The sequence below is a fragment of the Pristiophorus japonicus genome, chromosome 12 (genome assembly GCF_044704955.1).
Source record: "Pristiophorus japonicus isolate sPriJap1 chromosome 12, sPriJap1.hap1, whole genome shotgun sequence".
NCBI classification, from domain to species: domain Eukaryota; kingdom Metazoa; phylum Chordata; class Chondrichthyes; family Pristiophoridae; genus Pristiophorus; species Pristiophorus japonicus.
In genome coordinates this window covers 45,435,516-45,462,222 of record NC_091988.1, presented here as the reverse complement: position 1 = coordinate 45,462,222, position 26,707 = coordinate 45,435,516, and the positions used below count along the sequence as shown (strand labels likewise).

Genomic DNA, 26,707 nt, shown 5'->3' with positions numbered 1-26,707 from the left:
AATCCTAATACACCACATCCACTGGTCCCCCCTTATCCACCCTGCTCATTACATCTTCGAAGAACTCCAGCAAATTTGTCAAACATGATTTCCCTTTCATAAAACCATGCTGACTCTGTTTGATTGAATCATGCTTTTCCAAATGTCCCACTACTGCTTCCTTAATAATGGACTCCAGCATTTTCACAAGGCTTAACTGGTCTATAATTTCCTGCTTTTTGTCTCCACAGATGCTATCATACATACCTTTCTGCTGTTCCTGTGAAACTTCAAGCATACCACAGCTGAAGGACATCTATGTAAGTAAAATGGGAATCAACAAAATGTTTCCACATAGCATTTTATATAGGGATTTTATAGGTAACAAAAAGCTATGAGCAAATCAAAATACACCTGTAATAATGATCCATTAAAACATCTCAAGAAATTAACAAGCCTCTATCATGGTTGTCTGTAACTGTTCTCTAAGCAAGCTGGTCAAGGCTTGGACCCCAAAGCCTTCATAGTGGCAATTGGAGCATCTGTGGAAAAAGGTCCTAATGTATCTTTGTCTTGCACAACTGAGATCTCGATAGATGATGCCACCGGTGTTACCAAGTACTCTGTGGTAGACTGTGGTGCATACAACAATTGCTCATGGCATTACTTACAGAAAATGATATTGAACTGCTACATATTTTTCAGATCAGCACCACATGTTTCTACCATATGTTATTCTTTAAGTTGTGAAACATCTTCCAGATCTCCAGCCACACTTTCAGTGATATATTGCCATGCTTGTCACATGGTTTGCATGAGAGAATAGTGCTCCCCACCAAAAATCTGCTCACATTTCTCCAGAACACAGGTAACCAGCATGCGTATTGTCTCCTTTGTAAAACTGCATCTTTGAACTTCAATAGAGGCAACGTCCTGAATGACTGCAAATTATTTTACATTTATACCAGTTAAATGGCTTGTTAATTTCTTGAGATGTTTTAATGGATTATTATTATTATAGGTGTGTTTTGATTTGCTCTGAGTTTTTTGTTACCATATAAAATCCCTATATAAAATACTATGTGGAAACATTTTGGGGATTAAATTGGATAGCCCCCGAAAATGGATGTGGAGATTACGATGCGCAATTAACTTGTGCCTGCTGATTGCAATGCAGGCAGCAAGCCAACTTTGTGCTACCTGCTCATTTGAATGATCTCTGCGTCCAGCCAGCGCCAACTACGCTGTTCACTGGTTGGACGCAACAGCAGGGGGGCCAATATCGTGAGTGGCTAGTACCACTTAAAGCTAGTCTGCACTGGTTAAAGCTAGCCTGCACCTCTTAAAAGGGAGGTGCATTGTGGCTAGAGCAGGAGCTGGAAGCCATGGTTGAAGAGAATCTGACCTGGGTAAGAGTGAGGAATGGCACAACAGGGGAGAGAGGGGCCTCCAAGGTTTTCAGACACTGAACTGGAGGTCTTGGTGGAGGAGGTGGAAAGGAGGAGAGATGTCTTGTATCCGCAAAGGAGGGGGGGGGGAGGGAGGGGACCCTCCAGACACATGGGCAAAAGGCAGTGGGAGCAGATAGCCGTTGCAGTCAGTACCAGAAGTCATGCTCCAAGGAGCTGGACGCAGTGCCGCAAGAGTTCAAGGACCTTACAAAGTGATCAACGTCAGTGAATGCATCTTCAAATGTCATATCCTACCAACTGCACCACTAGCCTCAGCCACTGCTCAAATTATTACAGCCCCATCACTCACCTACCAACAATCTCTATCAATCAGGCCTCATACCTAACATTCATATGCTTCACCTCACCCTCACACACTTAGCATTGGTGCAAGCTTCATACCCACATCTCACAGGTTTCACACACTACCAGCTATTCAACCATGACAGCCACTTCAGCCAAACGGATTGCTCATTGACACATTTCCCTCTCTTGCAGGACAAGGTGGCACACAACCGGCAGCAGCAGAAGCTAACCGGCAAGGGGTAGACAGATACATCTGCATGCCCTAACCCCCATGGAGGTGGTGCTGGCCATTGCTGAGGCCGAGGCCAGCAGCGGGGCTGAAACCATAGAAGAGGATGGTATCATCAAACCTAATCCTCCTTCTCACATCCCTCTTTTCCCCTCATCCCACAATCTCGTCTGATTTACAAGCTGCAGATGGTGTAAGCATGCACCTGTAATTTATCCATCTCCCCCCGCCCCCCCGCAGCACAACTTTACTCTTGTGGCTTTTCCCTTTCAGATACCCAAGGTGCAACTGAGCCAGGCAATGGGGGAACATCAAGGAGAGAGTGCTGATGAAGACGCAGCACCATCACTTGGTATCACACTTGCAGCCACCAGTTCAGATACTGATCGTTACCTCTGATCTATCCTTGACCCCCTCCTATTTCTCATCTACATGTTGCCCTTTGGCGATATCATCCAGAAATACAGCGTCAGTTTCCACATGTATGCCGATGACACCCAACTCTACTCACTACCACTTCTCTCGACCGCTCCATGGTCTCTAAATAGTCAGACTGCTTGTCCGACATCCAGTACTGGATGAGCAGAAATTTTCTTCAATTGAATATTGAGAAGACTGAAGCCACTGTTTTCGGTCCCTGTCACAAACTCCGTTCCCTAGCCACTGACTCCATACCTCTCCCCAACTCCTGTCTGAGGCTGAACCAGACTGTTCGCAACCTTGGTGTCATATTTGATCCTGAAATGAGCTTTCAACCACATATCTGTAACATAACTAAGACCGCCCATTTCCACCTTCGTATCATCGTTCATCTCTGTCCTTGCCTCAGCTCATCCGCTGCTGAAGCCCTCAGCCATGCCTTTGTTACCTCTTGACTTGACTATTCCAACGAACTACTGGCTGGCCTCCCACATTCTACCCTATGTAAACTAGAAGTGATCCAAAACTCGGCTGCCCGTGTCCTAACTCGCACCAAGTCTCGCTCCTCCATCACCCCTGTGCTCGCTGACGTACATTGGCTTCCGGTTAAGCAATGCCTTGATTTCAAAATTCTCATCCTTATTTTCAGATCCCTCATGGCCTCGCCCCTCCCTATCTCTGCAATCTCCTCCAGTCCCACAGCCCCCCCGAGATGTCTGCGCTCCTCTAATTCTGCCGTCCTGAGCATCCCTGATTATAATCGCTCAACCATTGGTGGCCGTACCTTCTGATGTCTAGGCCCCATATTCTGGGACTCCATGCCTAAACCTCTCCACCTCTCTTTCCTCCTTCATGGCATTCCTTAAAACATATCTCTTTGAACAAGCTTTTGGTCACCTGTGCTAATTTCTACTTCTGCGGCTCAGTGTCAAATTTTTATCGCATAGTACTCCGTGAAGCGCCTTGGGACGTTTCACTACATTAAAAGTGCTATATAAATACAACTTGTTGTTGTTGCATGCATATTAGAGGATAGATTAGATACGGGATCTGCACGAGGTGAGACATCGCGCACAAGTGGCCTGCAACTAGGGCAGGGGACAAGTATAGTGTAGGTGCCAGCAGAGACTGAGGTCATACATGGGTTCCACTGCACGGGACTCAAATGAGTCCTTCGATAGGGCCGCCTGCAGAAGAATGCTGATGGGTATGCACAATAAAATGCTTGGTGTATTGGGAAGCCTGCCAGAAAGTATGTGGTCAATATCAAGTAGCATGGAGGAGTCCAGCACCAAGCTTGCACAGGGCTTTGCGCAGAGCTTGGAACCCATCCTTTCCAGCATGGTAGTGGTGGACAACTCAGTTCGCAAACTTGTGGACCCAACTACGGTGCAGCGTCTGATGGCCGATGTCGCAGCTTCCAATGTAGAACAAGCGGCAACCACCCGATGTCTGAATGCGACAGTGGAATCTCAGACTGCTGCCACCATGGATGGGGATGACAGTGTTCAAAGGGGCTTGCTGGGTTTCACAGCAATCCAGCAATCTGTCCTCCAACAGATTACTAGGATTGCTAAGGCGCCACCCCAGGATATAGAATCATAGAAATTTACAGCATGGAAGGAGGCCATTTTGGCCCATTGTGTCCGTGCTGGCTGGCAAAGAGCTATCCAGCCTAATCCCACTTTCCAGCTCTTGGTCCATAGCCTTGTAGGTTACAGCATTTCAAGTGCATATCCAAGCATTTTTTAAATGTGGTGAGGGTTTCTGCCTCTACCACCCTTTCAGACAGTGAGTTCCAGACCCCACCACCCTCTGGGTGACAACATTTCCCCTCAAATCCCCTTTAAACCTCCTACTAATTACTTAAAATCTATGCCCCCTGGTTGTTGACCCCTCTAAGGGAATTGGTCTTTCCTATCCACTCATAATTTTATACACCTCAATAAAGTCTCCCCTCAGCCTTCTCTGTTCCAAAGAAAACAAACCTAGCCTATCCAATCTTTCCTCATAACTAAAATTCTCCAGTCCAGGCAACGTCCTCGTAAATCTCCTCTGTACCCTCTCTAGTGCAACACATCTTTCCTGTAATGTGGTGATAAGAACTGCTCGCAGTACTCTAGCTGTGGCCTAACTAGTGTTTTATACAATTGAAGCGTAACCTCCGTTTCTTGTATTCTATGCCTTGGCTAATAAAGGCAAGTATTCCGTATGCCTTCTTAACCACCTTATCTACCTGGCCTGCTATCTTCAGGGATCTGTGGACATGCACTCCAAGGTCCCTTTGTTCCTCCACACTTCTCGGTGTCCTACCATTTAATGAGTATTCTCTTGCCTTGTTAGCCCTCCCCAAATGCATTACTTCACACATCTCCGGATTGAATTCCATGTTACTGCTCTGCCCACCTGACCAGTCCATTGATATCTTCCCGCAGTCTACAGCTTTTGTCTTCATTATCAACCACACGGCCCAATTTTTATATCATCTTCAAAGTTCTTAATCATACCCCCTACATTCAGGTCTAAATCGATGATATATACCACAAAAAGCAAGGGTCCTAGTACTGAGCCCTGCGGGACCCCACTCAAAACAACCTCCAGTTACAAAAACACCCATCGACCGTTACCATTTGCTTCCCGCCTCTGACCCAACTTGCCACTTTGCCTTGGATCCCATAGGCTTTTACTTTTGTGACCAGTCTGCCATGTGGGACCTTATCAAAAGCCTTGCTAAAATCTATATACACTATATCAATCATACTACCCTCATCGACCCTTTTTGTTACCTCATTGAAAAATTCAATTAAGTTAGTCAGAACGACCTTCCCTTAACAAATCCATGCTGACCATCTTGATTAATCCATCTCTTTCTAAATGAAGATTTATCCTGTCCCTCAGAAGTTGAACAATAATTTTCCCACCACCGAGCTTCAGCTGACTGACCTGCAATTACTCGGTCTATCCATTCTCCCTTTTTAAACAAAGGTACAATGTTAGTAGTCCTCCAGCACCACGCCTTCACCCAGAAAGGATTAGAAAATGATGGTCAGAGCCTCTGCTATTTCCTCTTTTGCTTCTCTTAACAGCCTGGGATACATTTCATTTGAGTCTGGGGATTTATCCACTTTCAAAGCTGCTAAATCCTTTAATATTTCCTCTCTCACTATGTCTATTTCATCTAATATTTCTGATTGCAATGTCTGCATCACCCCTCTGTTTTGTGAAAACAGATATAAAGTATTCATTCAGAACCATACCCATATGTCTTCCGTCTCCACACACACATTACCTTATGCTCCCTAATAGGCCCTACTCTTGCTCTTAATGTATTTATAAAACATTTTTGTGGCACCATGGAGCACGGATCCACTGTCCTCTCTCAGGAAGAGAGCATTCGTCCTCCCACTCTTGCCACCTCGCCAGTGCTCTTACTTGTCAGCCAGCCAGCCCATACTGATGCCGCCCATGCCGAGATGGTGCAGTCCGTAGCCAGGCCTTCTAGATCCAGAGCTGCCTGAGGTTGTCCTCCAAGGCCATCTGCAGTCTCCTCCACTGAAAGCCAGCAGCTTTCCACCAGCCATACTGCAGCCATTGGGGTAGCACTGCGACGGAGCATGAGAATAGGCAAAGGAACACTGAAGACAGGCACTAAGGGAATGCACAAGGGTGATTAGTTGACCTTTATATGCAATATGGCATGATTTCATTTATAGATTTTGTTTGGAATGTTTATTTTGTGGTGGCTTTTATTTTGGCATTGTGGCCAAGCGGACACTGTGAGGGTCAGTGACAGAGGGAAGGCAAGGTGTGGGACTGTTGGTGAATGGGGAGTTGGGGTTGCGTTTACTGCTATCGCAGTCAGATGAGTTGTTCATGGACAGCCCGGCCAGAAAGGTACTGTCCAGGTTGCCTCCTCCCTTCCTCTTCTTCCTCCTCCTCCTGCTCCTCATCCTCCGCCTGCTCCTCAGCTGCTCGGCATATAGCTAGTGGCAAAGGCTGTCCCCTCACGATGGTGAGTTTGTGCAACATGCAGCAGATCACCACAAATCTTGAAACCCGCTCTGTCGAGTACTGCAGGGCTCCTCCAGAGCAGTCCAGGCAGCAGAAGCGCTGTTTCAGCATGCCAATGGTCTGCTCTATCACATTTCATGTGACAGCATTGCTTTCATTGTAGGCATGCTGCCCACGCATGCGTGGGTTGCGCACCGGTGTCATAAGCGATGTCATAAGCGGATAGCACTTGTCGCCCAGTAGCCACCCTTTGCTTTGCTGGGGTGGCTCAAATGCAGCCGGCACAACGGACTGCCGCAGAACGAAGGCATCATGACTGCTGCCAGGATACTGGGCATTGACCTGCATGATTCACTGCCTTTGGTCACACACTAGCTGGACGTAGAGGGAATGAAATCTTTTTTGGTTCCGGTATAGGGCAGAGTTGGCAGGCGATGCCCACAAATCGATGCGCCTGCAGTCAATGGCATCCTGCACCATGGAGAAACCTACAATCCTCGCAAAGCCACGTGCTTGCTCCGCCTGCTTATCCCTGGTAAGAGAGTGAAATGTAGTCAGCTCGCTTTGAATAGAGAGTCTCAGTGACCTCCCTTACGCAACAGTGGATGCAGCAAATATCTCCAGCTCCAGCCTGGAAGGAGCCCGACACATAAAAGTTCATTACCACTGTCACCTTCACAGCCACAGGCAATGCGATCCTTGCCCTGTCTTGAGGTTGGAGTTGTGGCTGCAGCCAGTGGCAGATTAAGAACATAAGAATTACGAGCAGGAGTAGGCCATATGGCCCCTCGAGCCTGATCTGGCATTCAATAAGCTCATGGCTGAGCCTTGACCTCAACTCCACTTTCCTGCACATTCCGCTATCAGTGAGGGCATCCTTACTGAAGCGCAGACATCTCATACATTGCTCCTCGCTGAGAACTCCTCCCTGAACATCCTGGGCAGGTATTGGCCCCCACTGAGCCCTTATCCCTTCCTCCTCCCTCTTCCAGCAGCGTGTCCTACTCTCCATGGCCTCTGTTCATTCTCCAAGTCATGCTATATTCCAAGAAGAATTCCGACCAGCGCACCCATGTCCGTGAGCAATAGGTTTGTGCCGATGTCTTGGTCAGCAAAAAGCCCTTCAGCACCTGCCACTCCACTCCCTGTAGACTTTTGCAACTTGAAACAACTGTAGAAAGCACCAAACACTTGTAGAATTGTAGCAACAGCCAGAAGAAATCAACCAGCAAATAACTTATAAGTAGTTGCTGATCCCTTTAAATAGTGCTGGTGTGGGATCCTTCCTGTTGCTTAACACGTGTTCAGTTGTGTGTGCTTAAGAGAGGGTTTTCACTGAAACATTGAGCTCCAAAGCGGCATCGCTGGCGTCAAATCAGCATTGCACGCTAACTGACATCATGATCAGCCTGCATTGTATGCTTCCAGTGGACGTTCACTGCTCCACGCTAACACTTGCACCAGTAGGGCGTCCGGTGCGATTCACCCCGTAAGTGTGCTTGTACGCATTGGACGCCATTTTGCAGCTTTAAGAGCACTCGTTGGGCCCAAAACATGGGCGCAAACTGGACCAATTTCTCACCCTTCGTGTTTTAGTTCCTTATGTGGGTACACAGCTCCAATTTTTGTTGCACCAAATATTCCTTATGCCCATTGCTGAAGCCGACAGTGGTTTATCCTCATCATATGTTTTGAAATATCATTTCTGTTTCTCATGTGTTGTTTTTATGGTAGTTGAGTAATTGGAAGGGATTTACATGGTGGTCTGGTATCTGACTCCCTGGAATTGCAGTGAAGGATGTCGATGGAGCTTCACTGGCAATGAGATGGAGAGGCTCTCTATAGTGCCTGCGTATTATTTTACTTTTAGTTTTGGAAAATATTTTCTGGAAGAGGGATTCTTACTGCTCACTATTTACCTGTTTATAAATTAATCGGGAACCTGTTTACTTGGAAACCTGAACTAAAGATAGACTATATAACACATTATACCGTCCATTTTCCCGCGGGTGTAATAACTTTTACAGGTTCAATTAGCGCCTCTCTCTCACAATTAGGTGCAAGATATTCTGTCCAGAAAATTCTTAAAGGTTACAAAAATTATGTTTCTATTCACAAGTGTGTAAAACAAAACAAAAAATAAATGATTACAATCACAGCAGTGAAGATTCCAGACCGTAGAGGCACAGCCTTGCGGAACTGTACACAAACAATTCAAACATTTGCAACCATCTAAATATTCATGAGTGCCCCGTTGCGTTTGCCACAAGCCAAGCTCTCAGATTTGTGGGTGCTGTTAAATTGTGAAAGCGCGGGAGGATCTGCAAAGGGAAGAATGTGGATTAACTTTGTAAGCTAAACAAATCATCCTATTTGTTTTGATCTGACATTCGAATCTCCCCCCTGTTACCAAACACCCCCCACCCTCCGCTCCCCTGCGTATCAGTGAGGACTATGGACATCAATCACCTCGAACTAGCTGGCTGCTTACTTCTACTGGGACTCCCGCATACATCGCATGCCGTTCGAGTCATAGGTTTGGTGCTCTCTCTCATATCTATATTAACAGTTGCATTTCCTTTTTTAATTTGACGTCTTCAAACGGGCCACCGCTCATCTTGTGAAGATGCAACAAATGCTTTTCGCCTTCCCTCCACTAACTGAACTCACGATGTTGCGCTATTAATTGATACATTCCGTACGGCAAGCGAGAGGGCTCAGATAGCACATGGCTCGGCTCCAGTGAACCGCAGCAGCTTCTGAGAAAAGAGTGCGTTTGTTTGCTCAAGTCAGTCGTTTCGCAGAAGGCATCAGCAGAGTACCAAATGCATCTGAACTGAGCCGCGCACAACACACACACACACACACGCACGAAAAAAGCCGTTGCGGAATTCCCTCGGACCGGCTTTAGTGCATCCAGAAACTGAGAGGGCAGTAGCGAAAGGGAGCAGGCGGGTTTACAGCAATCCTCTGACCGGGTGAGTAATTGATCAGCAGCATGTCAATTGCAGCATTCAGTTGCGCTGTGAGCGGATCTTCATTAATTTATCAATGAAGACCTGTATCTCTAAATAACAGGGGTTTTTGTTGTTGTTGGCTGAGCTGTTCAAACTGTTTTTCGTCTGTGTATTTTCCAGCCCACTGCAAATGATAGTTTTAATACTAATCGATTTGCAGGAGAGAGAAAAAATGTGGAAGTTTTCAGTGGGATCGGAAGGAAAACAAGACGACCAGTGATCCACACCTAAACTTTCTATTTTCCTTTCAGGCCGTTTTAAAACGTCATGACAGCAGAGAAAGCGATTCCAATAATCAATGGGAAGCCAGAAGATGCGATGGACACCGAGGCTTCCAACGTTAATTTAGTTCGCACCAACGACAAGAAAGTGTCAGAAAGAGGCCATTGGAATAACAAAGTCGAATTTGTCCTGTCTGTGGCGGGGGAGATCATTGGATTAGGAAACGTGTGGCGATTCCCTTACCTCTGTTACAAGAACGGAGGCGGTACAGTTACATGGATTTTTTTTTAAAGAATCTTAAAATTAGTATTTTTTCATTTGCATATTAAAATCACTGGTTGAGAGTTTGTTCTTAAAACTGCAGCATGCACAGAATCCAGAAACACCGGAAAATGTGCTGTGTGCAGTTTGATTGAACAAATGTATGTAAATAAGTTTCACCCTCACAGGTACATTAAGCACCGGACTACCTGTGTGTTAACTGGTAGAATAACTATGCATAAAGGCGTGAAATACGTTTACTGATTTGATTCTGTGTTCAGCCGTTGGTTAAGATTGTTGGCCTCGTTTACTTCCAGGTGCTTTCCTTATTCCATACGTGATTTTTTTCATTGGGTGTGGAATACCGGTGTTTTTCCTGGAAACTGCACTGGGCCAGTATACCAGCCAAGGAGGAATCACATGCTGGAGGAAAATTTGCCCGCTGTTTGAAGGTAACATTGAAACACTGAGTCCGACCATTGCTTGCGAATTGCGCGGAAGAAACCTTTACGCTCAGCGAATAGAAAACCAACGTTAACATTCATTTTGCAGGTATCGGATATGCTACCCAGGTGATTGAGGCACATTTGAACGTGTTTTACATCATTGTTTTGGCGTGGGCCATATTCTACCTGTTCAACTGCTTCACAATGGAACTTCCTTGGGCCACCTGTGGACATTACTGGAACACAGGTAAGGTGTGAAGACTGCTGCGCACTTCTGACACCATTAGTTCAAATAACGTTTTGAAGTGTCACAGATTTACTGATTGATAATTGTTGTTTTAATCATGGATTGTTTCTCTTGTTCCCTTGAAGACAACTGTTTGGAGTTTCAGAAGCTGAATTCCACCAATGGCAGTCACATATCCACACGAAATGCAACTTCGCCTGTCATTGAGTTCTGGGAGTAAGTATCGAATGACCTGATTTTAAAAAAAATGATCGTGTAATAAGAACATAAGAAATAGGAGCAGGAGTGGGCCACTTGGCCCTTTGAGCCTGCTCCGCCATTCAATAAGATCATGGCTGATCTGATCATGGACTCAGTTCCACTTCCCTGCCCATTCCCCATAACCCTATATTCCCATATCGCTCAAAAATCTGTCTATCTCCGCCTTAAATATATTCCATGACCCATTTATCCCGACTCTCTGTTTTCTGTTAGTTAGCCAATCCTCTATCCATGCTAATATATTACCCCCAACCCCGTGAACTTGTATCTTGTGCAGTAACTTTTTATGTGGCACCTATCGAATGCCTTCTGGAAATCCAAGTACACCACATCCACTGGCTCCCCCTTATCCACCCTGCTTGTTACATCCTCAAAGAATTTCAGCAAATTTGTCAAACGTGATTTCCCCTTCATAAAACCATGCTGACTCTGCTTAATTGAATTATGCTTTTCCAAATGTCCCGCTACTGCTTCCTTAATAATGGACTCCAGCATTTTCCCAACGACAGATGTTAGGCTAACTGGTCTATAGTTTCCTGATTTTTGTCTGCCTCCTTTTTTAAATAGAGGTGCTACATTTGCGGTTTTCCAATCCACTATGACATCCCCAGAACCAGGGAATTTTGGTAGATTACAACCAATGCATCCACTATCTCTGCAGCCACTTCTTTTAAGACCCTAGGATGTAAGCCATCAAGTCCAGGGGACTTGTCCGCCTTATTCCCATTATTTTACCAAGTACTACTTCTTTAGTGATAGTGATTGTATTCAGTTCCTCCCTCCCCATAGCCCCTTGATTATCCACTATTGGGATATTTTTAGTGTTTTCTACCATGAAGACTGATACAAAATATTTGTTCAACGTCTCTGCCATTTCCCTGTTCTCCATTATTAATAAAATAAAGAATTTCATGTAAAATATACATTTAAAAAATGAATGTGTATTGAAAGTATGTATTGAGCATTTCAATCAATGATGTTTGCCATATATTTTGTAACTAATGAGGAAGCTTTCACATTCTTCTTCACTTCGAATCATAGTTTACAGCACAGAAGGATGTCCATTGGGCCTGTGCCAGCTCTTAGAGGGAACTAGTTGCTATTTGTTAATGGGCTTTTCATGTAGGTACAACAAATTTTAGACACTCAAGTTTTTCCAGTGTTTTATAGACTCCTGTTTTCCAGTTAAAGTGAATAAGATATGTTTTCAATGCATATGCACAGACACATACACAAAGTACTTGGTACAAAGCTTATTGTGGCCATTCTAAATGTTTTTTTGAAGATTTCATATCAAATCAGGGAATTTTAACACACCATTATCTTTTAAATCTAGGTAATCCTTTAGATACAGGAAACATATTTATATGACCCTTTTATGGCTAATATCCTTTGCAATTTCTTCTGGGAAAAAAAATTAAATATACATTTCAGATAATTAGGGAAAAAAGATAGTCAGGGAAGGAATTACAAATGTGCGGAGTTACTGCCCACATAAACCCAAAGGGAAGAAAATGCATCATGTGCATCTGTAATTCATCCTTTGACCATTTGTTATCTAGTACATCACTTATAAGATATTTCTATTCATGCAAAATGGCTGTCTCTAGGCATTAGAATAACCTGCCAGTTATCATTTTCGAAGCTTACTGGTGAAGCATGCTCACTTGGGTGAGGTACTACAGAGTTTCTGGTGGCATGGACATGCTCTGCCTTCAGGATTCGGCACTTTCAGGAAAGGAGGGGAGAAAAATGGAAACATTTTTTAAAGGAATCTGTGAAATAAGCTCAGAATGCAGCTCCGTAGGTAGCGCATATGGCCACACTGCCTCCTTCCATGTCAGTTCAGAAATGATATGTTCCTCTGAGCTGCAGAAACATTATGTGAAAGCAATACACAACATTTGATACTGTCCAATATCTCACGATTAGTTTATTATTGCCGGACATACATTAACCAGACTTCTATTTTAATGACACTAATTTACAGAGATCAAAGTGTGCCACTGTATCAATCTGTAAAGAAATTCATAGGGACCTATAGTAGTATAACGTTCTAAAACTATTGTACTTTACTTTTGTTATTGTGCTGACAATACTGTTATATATAATATATTTTCGTTTAATGTTTTCTGCATATTACTTATGTCAAGTGGGACAAGTAATATCCAAAGACATTGAAAGTTGTCTTGCTAATTGAAGCTTCCAATATGGTAGTAAAGGTTCATTACAATGTAGAATTTAAAAGGAATGAATGGTTCATTAGTTATCATGCTGGAGCATTAGACTTTGAGCTATGGGACCCAAGTTTAAAATATCATCTTGATTAACATTTGGATTAGGGAAGAGTGATTCGTTTATGCCAGATTGCATTCTTGGGAGGAATAGAAAGCTGATGAGAATGCATTCATTCTCATATTGTTGAAGCACACCCTTTGGTACAGTAATCAAAAATTAACAGTAAAAGCCTCTGCACCACTGGTCTAGAATAGCTAACTAATGAAGAAAAAAATGGATGTTATTGGTGGGAAACTTAGGGAAGGGAAGCAAACAGAAAAGTTTTGAAGCATTATCAGAATTCGTTAACAAGCATAAGCTCTGAATAAGACACGAGCAAGTGAGTTATTATAGTCCTTTGTACAAGTGAACCAGAGTTATGCACCGTTGATTGTATGGTGCTTAATTTATTGTGGGAGTTCAAAACGTTATAGAACAAGTTGCAGTCTTCAGCTCATTACATGATTAATTAACTACAGCCCATTATGATTTTATTTAACTACCATTTTTCCAGCAGGCGGAATTAACTATTGCTTTATTTTTTCAATGCAGTTAATTATCATGTAACTTGCTTCTGGAATTATCTCTGACATCCAAAAGACAAATTGAAATACTGATGTTAGCCTAAATGTTTATATGCATCATTTTGTAAGGGATGTATTAAGGGCCAAGGTGTCTTTTCAGTATATAGTATGTAATCCACTCCCTTACTATACAACTGAATTAGAGTGAGAGAGAATCTTAACTCCATATACTGAATGTATTCTTGATAGAGGTCAAATAATTTTTAGTATTAACCGATACATACTTCATGGTGTGATGTACTATGAGACTTGATCACAACTTGCTAATATAGCATTATGCTTTCTAGACCTAAATATATTGAAAATTGAGTACTACAATTAGGCACAATTTTCCGGCTGATTCAGTACTGACATTGAACATAGCCCTAGCGACAAGTTAACCGATCCTAATTACATGCAGTGACTGATAGCAATAGAGACACTCCTCTTATTATAGTATTTGTCATTCAATTTATGTTTGTGAATTATCAAGCTGCTACAAGAAATGTCTCATAGGTAGTGTTGCTCGGTGTCAACAGTTGTTCAGTGGTAGCACTCTTGTTCTGAGTCAGAAGGTTGTGTGGTTCAAATCTCACTCCAGAGACTTGAGCACAAAATCTAGGCTGACATTTCAGTGGGGGAGTGCTGCACTTTCAGAGGCGCTGCCTTTCGGATAAAATGTTAAACCGAGGCCCTGTCTGCCCTCTCAGATGGATGTAATAGATCTCACGGCATTATTTTGAAGAAGAGCAGGGGAGTTCTCCCTGGTGTCCTGAACAATATTTAACCCTCAACCAACATCCCTAAAACAGATTAAATTGCTGTTTGTATGAATCTTGCTGTGCACAAACTGGCTGCTGCTTGTCCTATATTACAACAACGGCCACATTTTAAAAATATTTTATTGGCTGAAAGGCTCCTTGGGAAATCTTAAGGTCATGAAAGGTGCTATGAAAATATAAGTTTTATTTATTTCTATAAAGACATAAGGGACGAATTTCCTTGCCATTTTTGCGTGCAGGAATTGTGCAGGATTTTCTTTTCGCAAGGAAATTTGGGAAGGAGCTATTTTCGCTACTTGTGCGCTTTTAATCCGTTTCCCTTGAATTTCCTCGTGCTTTTTGAGTCTTCCCGTAATCCACCCACTGCTTTTCCAGTGGTCTGATTCACACACCTGAGGCCCATTGGTGTGGCTGTTCCCACTGTCCTGGGTTTGCATTGCTATTGCGCTCTAGGTAACTTAGACTGAGGTGTATGAGGTGTCGTAGCTGGCAGAATGATCTGATCAGGACAGAAGTGAAGAGTTTGTGAGCCTGGAGACTTCAGAGTGATTTCTGTGGCACGGAAATGCTTTTTTAACCTGTTTAATAAAAAAAAATCTACTTAGATCCGAACTTGATTCTGACCGCTTTTCATATGGCTTTTCCTATGGACATATCACTGTTTGCTGTTATCATGGAGGAGGCGAAGGAGCAATACACCATAAAGAAACGGAAAGTAATGCACCATTTAAGGAATAAGCATTCCCCTCACCCCCTCCAAAAAGAATATACAGGCAGCACAGGTCATATCAGAAGCTCTGCAAAAGAATAGTGACAATGCCTGATATGCAGGACGTTGCCATGATGCCTCATCCTTTGGCATTTGAGCCTCCCTGGACTCTTCAGGGAAGAGAATCAGATCCACTGATGGATTATGGATGACAAAGCAGGCATCCAGCTCCCATAGCTGAAGAACACAATCAAGAGTGCCCCAAACAGCAGGAGAGGAGCACCACTGTGAGACACCTGCAACACATGATCAAGAAATCCATCAAGGTGTTGAAAGCAGCCCGGGCAGGTCAGGTGATGGGATCTGCGGTATGCTGCAGATCAGGTGTCCAGAATAGAGATAGCCTATTGTTCGCTTCACAACTTTCTGGACATTCTGGTAAAGCTGCGTTGTGACATAGCTGAGGAAGCGGCACTGGCCCTGCTGGATCTAAGATTGCATAGAACGGACCATCAGGATGATGTGCACTCAGAAGAGTCATCGCTTACTGCTGCATGGAGTACCAGAGGATAAATCTTCACAGAAATTTTCTCCTCTGTCTAACTTGGCATTCCTTGGATACCACAACCTGACCTTTGCTCCTCAATTGCAAATAGAGAGCCATTCATTCAATCCACTACCCATCTTATCATGTAACAACACATCAACTGTCTTTGCTCCGATGCGATCAAGCCAGTAATCATCACCTGAATAAGTCAGCACCAAATGAGCCCTTTTACTGTATGACTGTGTCCTCCATGAATAACAATGTGCCATGTCAGTGCACAGTCTATATTAATACAATAACTGCAAAGTGCAGACAAACAATCACCCATTTCTTGCCTAACTATGCTTCCTCTGGGCATCTATTCTATTGCTCCTTCTATGTGCCAACTGAGGGCCAGGATCACAGAAAGTGATTGGCTCCTCATGCTATACAGAAGGGGCATTCTATGAGGGTAGCTGGGTAGGCATAGTGCAAGCCACTGGGTTAGAGCCTCTCTTTATCAGAGGACAGTATGAAGAGTGTGCTGGTGCTTAAGGTGGGCAAGGAAGGCAATGAAAGAGTGCCCAGTGTGTTACCTTTCCAGCCCTGGTGAGGTCACTGAACTTTTGGTGGCACTAGTCTGCAGTCCCGGGATGAGAGAGTTAGTACCCGGTGATAGCATCACATCCCTGCAGACAACAGAAGTTACATTTCTGGCTGGCTTGGTGGCACCCACACCAAGTGCGTCCTGCCTTCAATTTCTTTGAGGAGGGCTTGGAGGTCTGAATTCGTGAAGTTCTGCATTCTTCCTCACTGGCTTGGTATAATGCTGTACAAGTAAACCATAAATATCACAAAAGCAAGCAGTGAAGGTACTTGAGAATGAAATAAAAGGCCCAAGCAGTTCTCTCTTGCCTGTTTGTCCCCTAGTCTGCTGATGAAGAATGCAGGCTGAGCTGTGATTTTAAAGGATGCACAGACGATTCCAAGTAATGCAGCTGTTTTTACATGGGTTTTGCACCAATACCTTACCAATGGCAATGCAATTGAGCAGACCCAGAGACCACCAACAGATACAGTTTTTTTAAAGGGGCAAAAGCTGTTTAACTCATTTCGAGGAACCACTAGGCAATATTCTTTTGGCAGCTGCATCTCAAACTGCTCTGGTGTAGAGCTTTATTAATGACGAGCATTTACAGTTCCAATTTAACAAAACAGATTAATTCTAATTCATTTTTAACATTTAAACTCAAAACCCTGCAGTAATTTTTGGACTGACCATGCTGTGAAGGCTAGATTATAAGTAGGCAGATAAAGTAACAAGGTCACTTAAAAAATTACTAAAGGAGTAACTATTGACCTGATTGTTTTAGAATCATAGAATCATAGAATGGTTACAGCACAGAAGGAGGCCATTCGGCCCGTCGAGCCCGTGCTGGCTCTCTGCAAGAGCACTTCAGCTAGTCCCACTCCCCGCCCTTTCCCCATTGCCCTGCAAAATTTTTTCCTTCAGGTACTTATCCAGTTCCCTTTTGAAAGCCACGATTGGGTCTGCTTCCACCACCCTTCCAGATCCTAACCACTCGCTGCATAAAAAAGTTTTTCCTCATGTCACCTTTGGTTCTCCTACCAATCATCTTAAATCTGTGTCCTCTGGTTCTCAACCCTTCTGCCAATAACAACAACAACAACTTGTATTTATATAGCACCTTTAACATAGTGAAACGACCCAAGGCGGTTCACAGCAGTATTATGAGAGAAAACAATTTGACACCGAGCCGCATAAGTAGAAATTAGCACAGGTGACAAAGAGGTAGGTTTTAAGGAGTGTTTTGAAGGAGGAAAGAGAGGTGGAGAGGTTTAAGCAGGGAGTTACAGAGCTTGTGGCCTAGGCAACAGAAGGCACAGCCACCAATGGTTGAGCGATTATAATCAGGGATGCTCAAGAGGGCAGAATTAGAGGAGCGCAGACCTCTCGGGGAGTTGTGGGGCTGGAGGAGATTACAGAGCTAGGGAGGGGCCAGGCCATAGAGGGATTTGAAAATAAGGATGAGTATTTTGAAATCGAGGTCTTGCTTAACCGGAAGCCAATGTAGGTCAACGAGCAAAGGGGTGATAGGTGAGCGGGACTTGGTGCGAGTTAGGACTCAGACAGCCGAGTTTTGGATCACCTCTAGTTTATGTAGGCTAGAATGTGGGAGGCCAGCCAGGAGTGCATTGGAATAGTCAAGTCTAGAGGTAACAAAGGCATGGATGAAGGTTGTAGTAGTGGATAAGCTGAGGCAAGGGTGGAGATGGGTGATGTTACGGAGGTGGAATAGGCATTTTTTGTTATGCTGCGGATATGTGGTCAAAAGCTCATTTCAGGATTAAATGTGACACCAAGGTTGTGAACAGCCTGGTTCAGCCTCAAACAGAAGTTGGGGAGAGGAATGGAGTCGGTAGCTAGGGAATGGAGTTTGTGGCGAGGACTGAAAACAATAGCTTCAGTCTTCCCAATATTCAATTGAAGAATATTTCTGCTCATCCAGAACTGGATGCCGGACAAGCAGTCTGACAATTTAGAGACCGTGGAGGGGTCAAGAGAAGTGGTATTGATGAAGAGCTGGGTGTCATCAGCGTACATGTGGAAACTGACACTGTGTTTTTGGATGACGTTTAAGGGGCAACATTTAGATGAGAAATAGGAGGGGGCCAAGAATAATCCTTGGGGGACACCAGAGGTAACAATGCGGAGGCGGGAAGGGAAGCCATTGCAGGTGATTCTCTGGTTATGGTTAGATAGGTAAGAATGGAACCAGGCGAGTGCAATCCCATCAAGCTGTACAATGGTTGAGAGGCGTTGAAGAAGGATAGAGTGGTCAACTGTGTCAAAGGTAACAGACAAGTCAAGAAGGGCGAGGAGAGATAGTTTGCCTTTGTCACAGTCACAAAGGATGTCATTTGTGAGAGTAGCTTTAGTACTGTGGCAGGGGTGGTAACCGGATTGGAGGGATTCAAAAATGGAATTGCGGGAAATAGGGGCACGAATTTGGGAACAGTTTCTCTCTATCTATTCTGTCCAGAACCTTCATGCTTTTGATCATCTCTATCAAATCTCCTCTCAACCTTCTCTGCTCTAAGTAGAACAATCCCAGCTTCTCTAGTCTATCCACGTAACTGAAGTCCCTCATCCCTGGAATAATTGTCGTAAATCTTTTCTGCAACCTCTCTAATTAATGCCTTCACATCCTTCCTAAAGTGCAGTGCCCACAATTGGACACAATACTCCAGTTGAGGCCGAACCAGTGTTTTATAAAGTTTCATCAATGGAATCTGTTTTTCAACGGAATGTGAGAATTAACCTTTGAACCATTGAAATGTGGTTTGCAATAGTAGAGGTGCTGCATCTCGGACAGCATATCAACTTATATGTTCAATGGTTCGGTGGGCATTCATTTAAAATTGTTTTCACTCCTCCCTCAGTTTTAGTTCTGCCAAACAGTGATCATGAATATTTGACCACACCATATAAGAACAAAATAGTGAACTACATTTTCCATGAAAAAAATCTCTCCTGTCTTGAAACATAAGAGCTTTACACAGTTGCAAATATTCAGGAGTGTACTAATCTAAGTATGTGTCTCACAAACAGCAAAAATTGTGGCTCCCCTTACCAGGCAGTCTTTCCAGATAGCATCAATTTCAGCCTCTATAACACAACAACAACAACAACAACAACTTGTATTTATATTGCGCCTTTAACGTAGTGAAACATCCCATAGCGCTTCACAGGAGTATTATGAGATTTAAAAAATTTGACAATGAGCCGCATAGGTAGTAATTAGCGCAGGTGATCAAAAGCTTGGTTAAAGAGGTATGTTTTAAGGAGCGTCTTGATGGAGGAAAGAGAGGCAGAGAGCTATCAACACAGCTCAACCTGGAAGCCAGCTAGTGGGAGTGTCGGTGGATTTTATTATAAGTCCCTGAACAGTTATTCTTGCTGCAAACCCTTTCTCTTGTGATAGTTAATAATCCATCGAATTGTACTCAATTTTTTTTCATGACACAACAGCCTTTGTTCCTCTCATACCTTGAGAATCTCCCTATCATGCTCCTCAACTTCTCGGGCGTGCACCTTATAGTTATTCTGCTGGTCACTGTACATATATAATGAGTTGGAGTAAATACACAAATGACCATCCCTTTGTGCGATGTAAATTCTGTATTAAGACTCTAAAGTCGTATTGTTTATGTTCTAAAAAATGTATTGCATAGTGGGGAATGAGGATTATTAGATAGATTTTAGATTTGGAACAACCTAATTAATTTGTTAATATAATAGAATTTCATAAAGACAGTTTACGAAGGTTTGTGACAAAATATGAAATGCAATTTTAATTGTGTCTGAATAGAGTTAATCATTTGGCACATATGTTCACATTTATTTCCAACTGCTTAAAACCCTTTGCTAAAAATGAAAAACTGTCAAAATGTAACTGACGTATTTCTGGTGCGTATTGTAGTGTGTTGAAAAAAGACTAATTTAAAAAGATTTTTAATAAAATATTATTAATGATCCCCAGACGTAGAGTGCTTGGATTATCGAGTGGAATTGACCATATTGGAAGTATACGATGGGAACTGGCGCTATGTCTTCTTGCTGCTTGGATAATCTGTTATTTCTGCATTTGGAAGGGACCAAAGTCCACCGGAAAGGTGAGTTTATGTACACCTGCCTAGTTATGTTTAACATTCGAAACTATAGAAATATAGACATCATCCGAGCACTGCTTTAGAGTCTGAATGGATGAATCCAGTTTCCTCAGTGGAGTTTCCTCTAAGCAATAGTATTTAATGTGGTTTGACATCAATAGTATCTAATTCTGCTGCTGGCTATGCGATTCCTTCAGTTATGAATGGTGGTTTAGGGTAATTTCCTTTACAAAGTCAGTTGGCCCAACATCATCCAATAAAATGGCTTTATAAAAAGTGCTGATCAACTTCCATATAAAGTAGTTCTGACATACATAGAAATAATTTAGCATTGATTTTAGAACTCTTTAATATTTTACATATTGCATCACTTTTAGTTTTAGGTCTGAAGCAAGCCAGTTTGTACTGTATAATGAATTGGTGTATAGGTTTCTCATGGATTAGTCTCTTCCTTGTACTTAATGATGTCCCTGCGTTTGGTCGGTCATTCAGTGTTACCTTTCACCGAGTAACCGACCTCTTTAGCTGCAAGGGAAGAATTGTCGGAGATATGTATTTATTCATGGCTATGATAAATACGATAAAATGATCACAAGCTCAACAGAATATGTCAATTTTTCCTCGCCCCCAAAAAAGAGCATTCCATTGCCACACAGTATTCCCGCTAATGCCCAGTGAAACACTGGCAAACCTTGCTCACTGAAAACAGGCACATATGAATGTGCGCCAAGGCTGAAATGTAATCACTCCCTAGTTTAATTGGCTCTTGACTTCAAAATTTACATTGAATACTGTGCTTGCCACAAAGGGTATTTTATTTATAAACCTTGTTACAATGTATATATCATAAAAATGTAGAAAAGTTACAAAGCCAATGACAAATGATAGCCACATATAATAGGCTTATGAATTCGCAGTCCACAACTCAACTGAAACGAAAAGAGATAGAATAGTGTTGCAATTCTGGTAGAGAATTAAATAGTAAGCTATAATGATGCAATTTATAATAATAAAAGTCTGTACCTATACTTTTATTAATTAGTTGAAACATCTTTGGTTTTAACGTGACAGCAACACAAAATGCAACCAGTCATACCCAAATGGAGGAGTCTAAAAGCCCTGATTTATCCCCAATCCCCACTTGTGTGTTTACAAGCCCAGCCTCATACATGGTCCATGCGGGTGCCACAGCAGTTTGTTTAGTTACAGTAAAGATAGCAAATTGAGCTTGTTGAGGTTTCAAAATAAGTAAAGTTTGAATGAATTCTGTAGCAGGATTAACATCAAACTGATGTTATAGTAAAATCATGGCAGACCTGGTTTGCAGCCTGGTATTGTCTTTACTAACATCAATACTAAGTATGCTGCCATATCAGTGACCGAACCTGACACACCACTGTGTGATCATTTGTTGTGTTACCTGCAATGTAAGAAATTACAAATGACCAATTTTACAAATATTTCAGTAGGCTCCACCCGTCCTATACCAGGTAAGGCCCTGGTCGTGGTTTCTTCTCCACATTTGAGTTGACTGGACTGTTCAGTTGCGATATTAATTAACTTTTGTTTCAGAAGAAACTGCCTCTTGTGCAGATGCAAATTGCCCTTTGATTACGAAAAAGTCACTGTTTTAGTGAACATTCAACGATATTAGACGCATATTAATTACACCTATCACTGCCCCAAGTACAGCTGGGTAGTAATACTGTAAATGTTACTTTGAGCATGTTTAATGGACAACTGAGACAGAACACTGTTAAAAATAAAAATAAGCTATTGTGAACCAGATTAAAAAATGAACGCAAGCTGTGGACGCCTTCCTTCCACCTTTGCATGTTGTCCAGTTTCCCCTCACACCAGAAGAAACCTTACTTACCCTGATGCCAGCAGCTCAGATTCTGCCATTGGTTGCGCTCAGAAGGGTTTTCAAAAGCACACTATAATGAGCCTAATGGATTCAATGAGGCATAAAGGAACACTGAAGAAAGGAAAAGAGATGTGTGAAAAAAAGGAATGAGCTACATTGTGATGGCCCAGGAAAAGGAGCTAGGCAGCAATGATTATATCTCCTGAAGTGTCTTTTGTTTCAGTTTGCAGTAATAGCAAAGAATGGCCCTTCACGGAGAGGCATTAATAGTAGGGCAAAGATTGATCTCTGCATTCACAGGAGGGAAGAAGAACGTTCATGCGATGCATGCAGAGTTTCTGCTCTCCAACCTCCCCTGTGTGAGGAATTAAAGCAGCCAGTGAAAGATTTGTTTTCCTGTTGAGATCTAAGCATTCAAGGCTGTCTCCAAGCTATTTGTTGGATGTCTTTGTATTTGTGGTTGGAAAGTTTTTCACATATTTGTCGACACCGGAGTAGTGGTAAACTGCTAGCTGAATCAAAAGGCTCAAATGTCAAAAAAATCGTAACCTTGTACTACACAGGTTGATCTAATATCAAATAAACTGGCAAAATCATTATAGAAACAGACTCCTAAAAAGATAGCTACTAATTATTTTCTAACTTGCAGAAAAGAAGTTGTAAAAAGCATAGCAAATATATACTTGAAAAAGAACGATTTGCACGGTTACGGAAAAGAGCAGGGGAGTGGGACAAATTGGATAGCACTTTCAAAGAGCTGGCACAGGAACGATAGGCTGAATGGCCTCCTTTTGTGCTGTAAGATTCCATGATGTTACTATGAAATATAGAGGTATACCTTTTCGTTTTCTGGTACTTTGTATTGGGATTGAACTGTGCAGTTAGGACTGCAAAAAAGGAGTAAGTCAGGCATGAAGCCACAGCTAATGTTACATCAAACACTAGATAATGGCATTATATTAACAGAACATCTAGGAACAAGTTCAATCTACATATACTGCACAGCTTCCAAATTAATGGAATGTTGGTGTTTGAGGGTGGATCAGGGGAGGGGTCATGTGAAAAGGCTTAGGGGCCAAAATTGCCTCTCCTGATAAGGCCTCTGGCCGCCTGAAAGCGGCGGCCATAGGGCACCGTGGAATGGCCGGCGACTCTCCGCGGAGGGGCCGCCAATTTGGCCACCCGTTTTCCTGCCATGGTGTGCACGTGCTGACCCCTTACCAACTGGCGGCGACCCCTTCCCAAAATTGCCACACGGGAAATATCCCTTTTGCGGAATTGCCCGGCAGGAGCAGCACCGCTGCCGGTCGGTGCCCCCGACAGCTTTTTCTGTCGGTCCACTTCTTGTTGGTCGACGGCGTGGCCGCCGTTAAAGGGGTGGCCCGACAATTATGCCCGGCCGAAACCCTCCCTGATGGCCTGGCGTTTGCCAATGAAATGGCTACAGAATTCGCAGCGGCTCTCCCCTTTAACTGAAGAGGAGTGTATCAGCAACACGCAGACATAATCAATGTGGCGCTGATAATTGGTCAGGGCAACAGACCCGATGCATGTGCACTTCCACCCATAGCCGCCATGACTTCCGCCTCGAGCCAAAAAAAACTACAAAGTGCCGAATATCAACGACATCTCCGCCGCATGGACTGCGGTGGAGAAAAACTTCAAGAAATGGAAGGTGTGCCCTGTTTCCATCCGAGGTCAGTTTCTACCCGTTAAGATATTCCGTTCAGTATAATAACTAATTAAAAGTGCATTTCTTTATAAATCCGATAAACACGTATCTAAAAACGAGAACGTTACCTCATCAATGTGAAAGAAGTTATGAGCGGTCATCAATCACGGGAAGTAATTAACGGAGTAACATTTTAATGAGGAAGTTGTCTACAGTTTATATTAATTAAAGTCAATGCAAGAAATGTTTCTATCAGAAGGAAATTCAAGAAAGGTTTTATTATGCCCAAGTTATTGGAAATGTGATTTTGGGCTTTGTGAATAATTATCAAATTCTTGATCTTTGGAAATGTCAGATAGATTTTTTTTGCCTGTGAAAACATATTGTTGTGATTGACTAGAATGATGCAACATTTTAGAGCTGTAAGAATCAATTTATAATAAATGATTAAGGGGCAAGTGAGGGAGCATATTAAATATTGTGAGTGGGATTTACAGAGCTAACTTGGGAATGTATCACTTCAGTAAAATCTGCCTTCCACGAAGCTCAGTAAGAATATAGCTGTGAATCTTTGCAGGAAACCCCCTTCCATCATTCAGCCAGCTGAGGAATAGTTTTGATACACTGTGCGGACACTTAGATGATACGCAGTTCTGTACTTTAGGACTGAAAGCTATTTGTATCAGATGGTTGTGTGGTAGGCAGGCTGTATCGAGATCCTTTGCTGTTGAGATCAATACATCACTTTCTATCTCTGCATCTTTGGTGTGTCCGTCTGTCTCACACCGTAAATAAGGCTTTGCTAAAACCTAGTGATCACTCATTGAATTAAAGGTCATATATGATTTGTGGATCCTATCGATAGTGTGCCATTTTTCTCTGCAAAGACTACACATAAACTACGGTAAAATTGTAGCATTTTTGATGGATCTTAAATCTAAGGTTATTTTAGATTGGAACAGTTGCTAACTTTGCGCATCAAAATGCGACTATAAGTGAAGCAAATCAGGACAAATGAGGAAGAAGTATCAGGATTATGCAGCATTAACCATTATTATAATCACATTATAGTACTGCAAATGATGTCTGGGATACAAATATTGTACAGTAGTCGTTATCGAATTCTGAATCTTGCATTTGATAAATGTTACATTTTCCTACACAATTGCTGTCTGTCATGAAATCCAAATTCAAAATCACAATCGTTGGAATGATCCCACCCGTGTATTTTCTGAGCACGAATGTTAAAGGATCTAGTAATCATTGTTATTAGTTGTTGCCTGTTAGTTGGAGCATCACCCTCATAAACAGAAAGAACAACAACATGTTATTATCTACAGAAACATTTTAATTATGCTGCATTCGGATTTTCTAAAACTGCCCTTGGATTAATGCTACAGCACGTATTATTGAGATAGACTAATTGAGAGTCTAAATCTTGTACAGTATTTAAACAAGTGGTGAACTTTATTTTGTATAACACTGATTAGCATAAACTGCTATAAGACAGCGTAATAAATCTAACAGACATTTACTCTTCTCTGTGCTGATTTCAATCAATACTAAAAATATGAAGTATGGTAGCAATCTCATTTTAACACTATCTTTAGGAACCATATAAACTAGTGAAGAGCATTTTGCAAAGGCAGTTTTAATCACTTGATTGGTAAGATAGCTAGAAGCAGTGGATGTTATAGCCAAGATCATGTAATATCAGGTTTCCCAGTGAGGAATTATCTTATATGTAGATTTGATTATTTAATGTTACATATAAATTGTTGTCCCTTTCATAGCAAGTATCTGTACAGAATAGATGTAAATAGGTTTGAATACTTTGCACAACTTCAGATGTGTTGTACTTGATCATTTTCAAGATCACAAACTATTAAAAGAAAGGTATTCAGTGAATACCAGCAATCAAGTGATTAACGGTGAAGGAAAGTCAAAGAGGACTGATTTTTATTCAAAATACTTCCACATTGTATATTGAAAAAACATAGGCTCATAAAATATTTGCTGACTTTTTATTAAATGTTTACCTCCGTGGAACAGTTTGATGGAACTTGCATATCTTCCAGGCTTTTGTTGATGCAGGCAGAGATTAATATAAGCAAACCATTTCCTCAATCAGCTTAGTGGGTGTTCTTAAGTAATGTGTTTCTCTAATTGAATGGTTTATGATTTGTTTTCCTATTTTCTTTGGTTAAGCTCCTTAGTCACAAGTTTGGACAATAGCCATAGCTAGCCCATAGAACAGAGCTTTCATCCTCCCTGACTCGCTTCATCAGCGGGAGAGTGTTACTGCTTTTTATAGGATGTCTTTTTTTTACATGGGATTTACCTTCACAATAGTATAGCTCACTAAGGCAAGGCTCAGTAAGAAAGTGTTACTCTCAGATATTAGCTAAGTGAGGAGCGTGCATTTATTCCCTCAGAATGGAACAGTTTCTCTTCGTGATAGCGTAGACAGAGACTCTATTTTGTTCTCTTCGGCCTCTCTTTATAATAGTGTAGTCAATTGAATTCTGATCCAAGCTCATGGTTTCCAGGGCCATAGTAATACCCGCCCTCCTGTATGGCTCAGAGACGTGGACTATGTACAGTAGACACCTCAAGTCGCTGGAGAAATACCACCAACGATGTCTCCACAAGATCCTACAAATCCCCACGGAGGACAGACACACCAACATTAGCGTCCTCGACCAGGCCAACATCCCCAGCATTGAAGCACTGACCATACTTGATCAGCTCTGCTGGGCAGGCCAC

General features: G+C 42.5%; 1 protein-coding gene across 1 annotated transcript in view; it reads left to right on the top strand.

Moving 5' to 3' along the window:
• Positions 1 to 8,906: 8,906 nt before the first annotated feature.
• slc6a11b (solute carrier family 6 member 11b) overlaps positions 8,907 to 26,707 on the top strand; it is a 201,644-nt gene continuing 183,843 nt past the window's right edge. The window contains exons 1-6 of the mRNA XM_070895378.1: positions 8,907 to 9,374; positions 9,665 to 9,900; positions 10,214 to 10,348; positions 10,449 to 10,589; positions 10,715 to 10,805; positions 20,273 to 20,405. Of these exons, the coding sequence (XP_070751479.1) occupies positions 9,681 to 9,900; positions 10,214 to 10,348; positions 10,449 to 10,589; positions 10,715 to 10,805; positions 20,273 to 20,405 (720 nt within the window). The 5' untranslated portion in view covers positions 8,907 to 9,374; positions 9,665 to 9,680. The remainder of the gene's footprint in view (positions 9,375 to 9,664; positions 9,901 to 10,213; positions 10,349 to 10,448; positions 10,590 to 10,714; positions 10,806 to 20,272; positions 20,406 to 26,707) is intronic.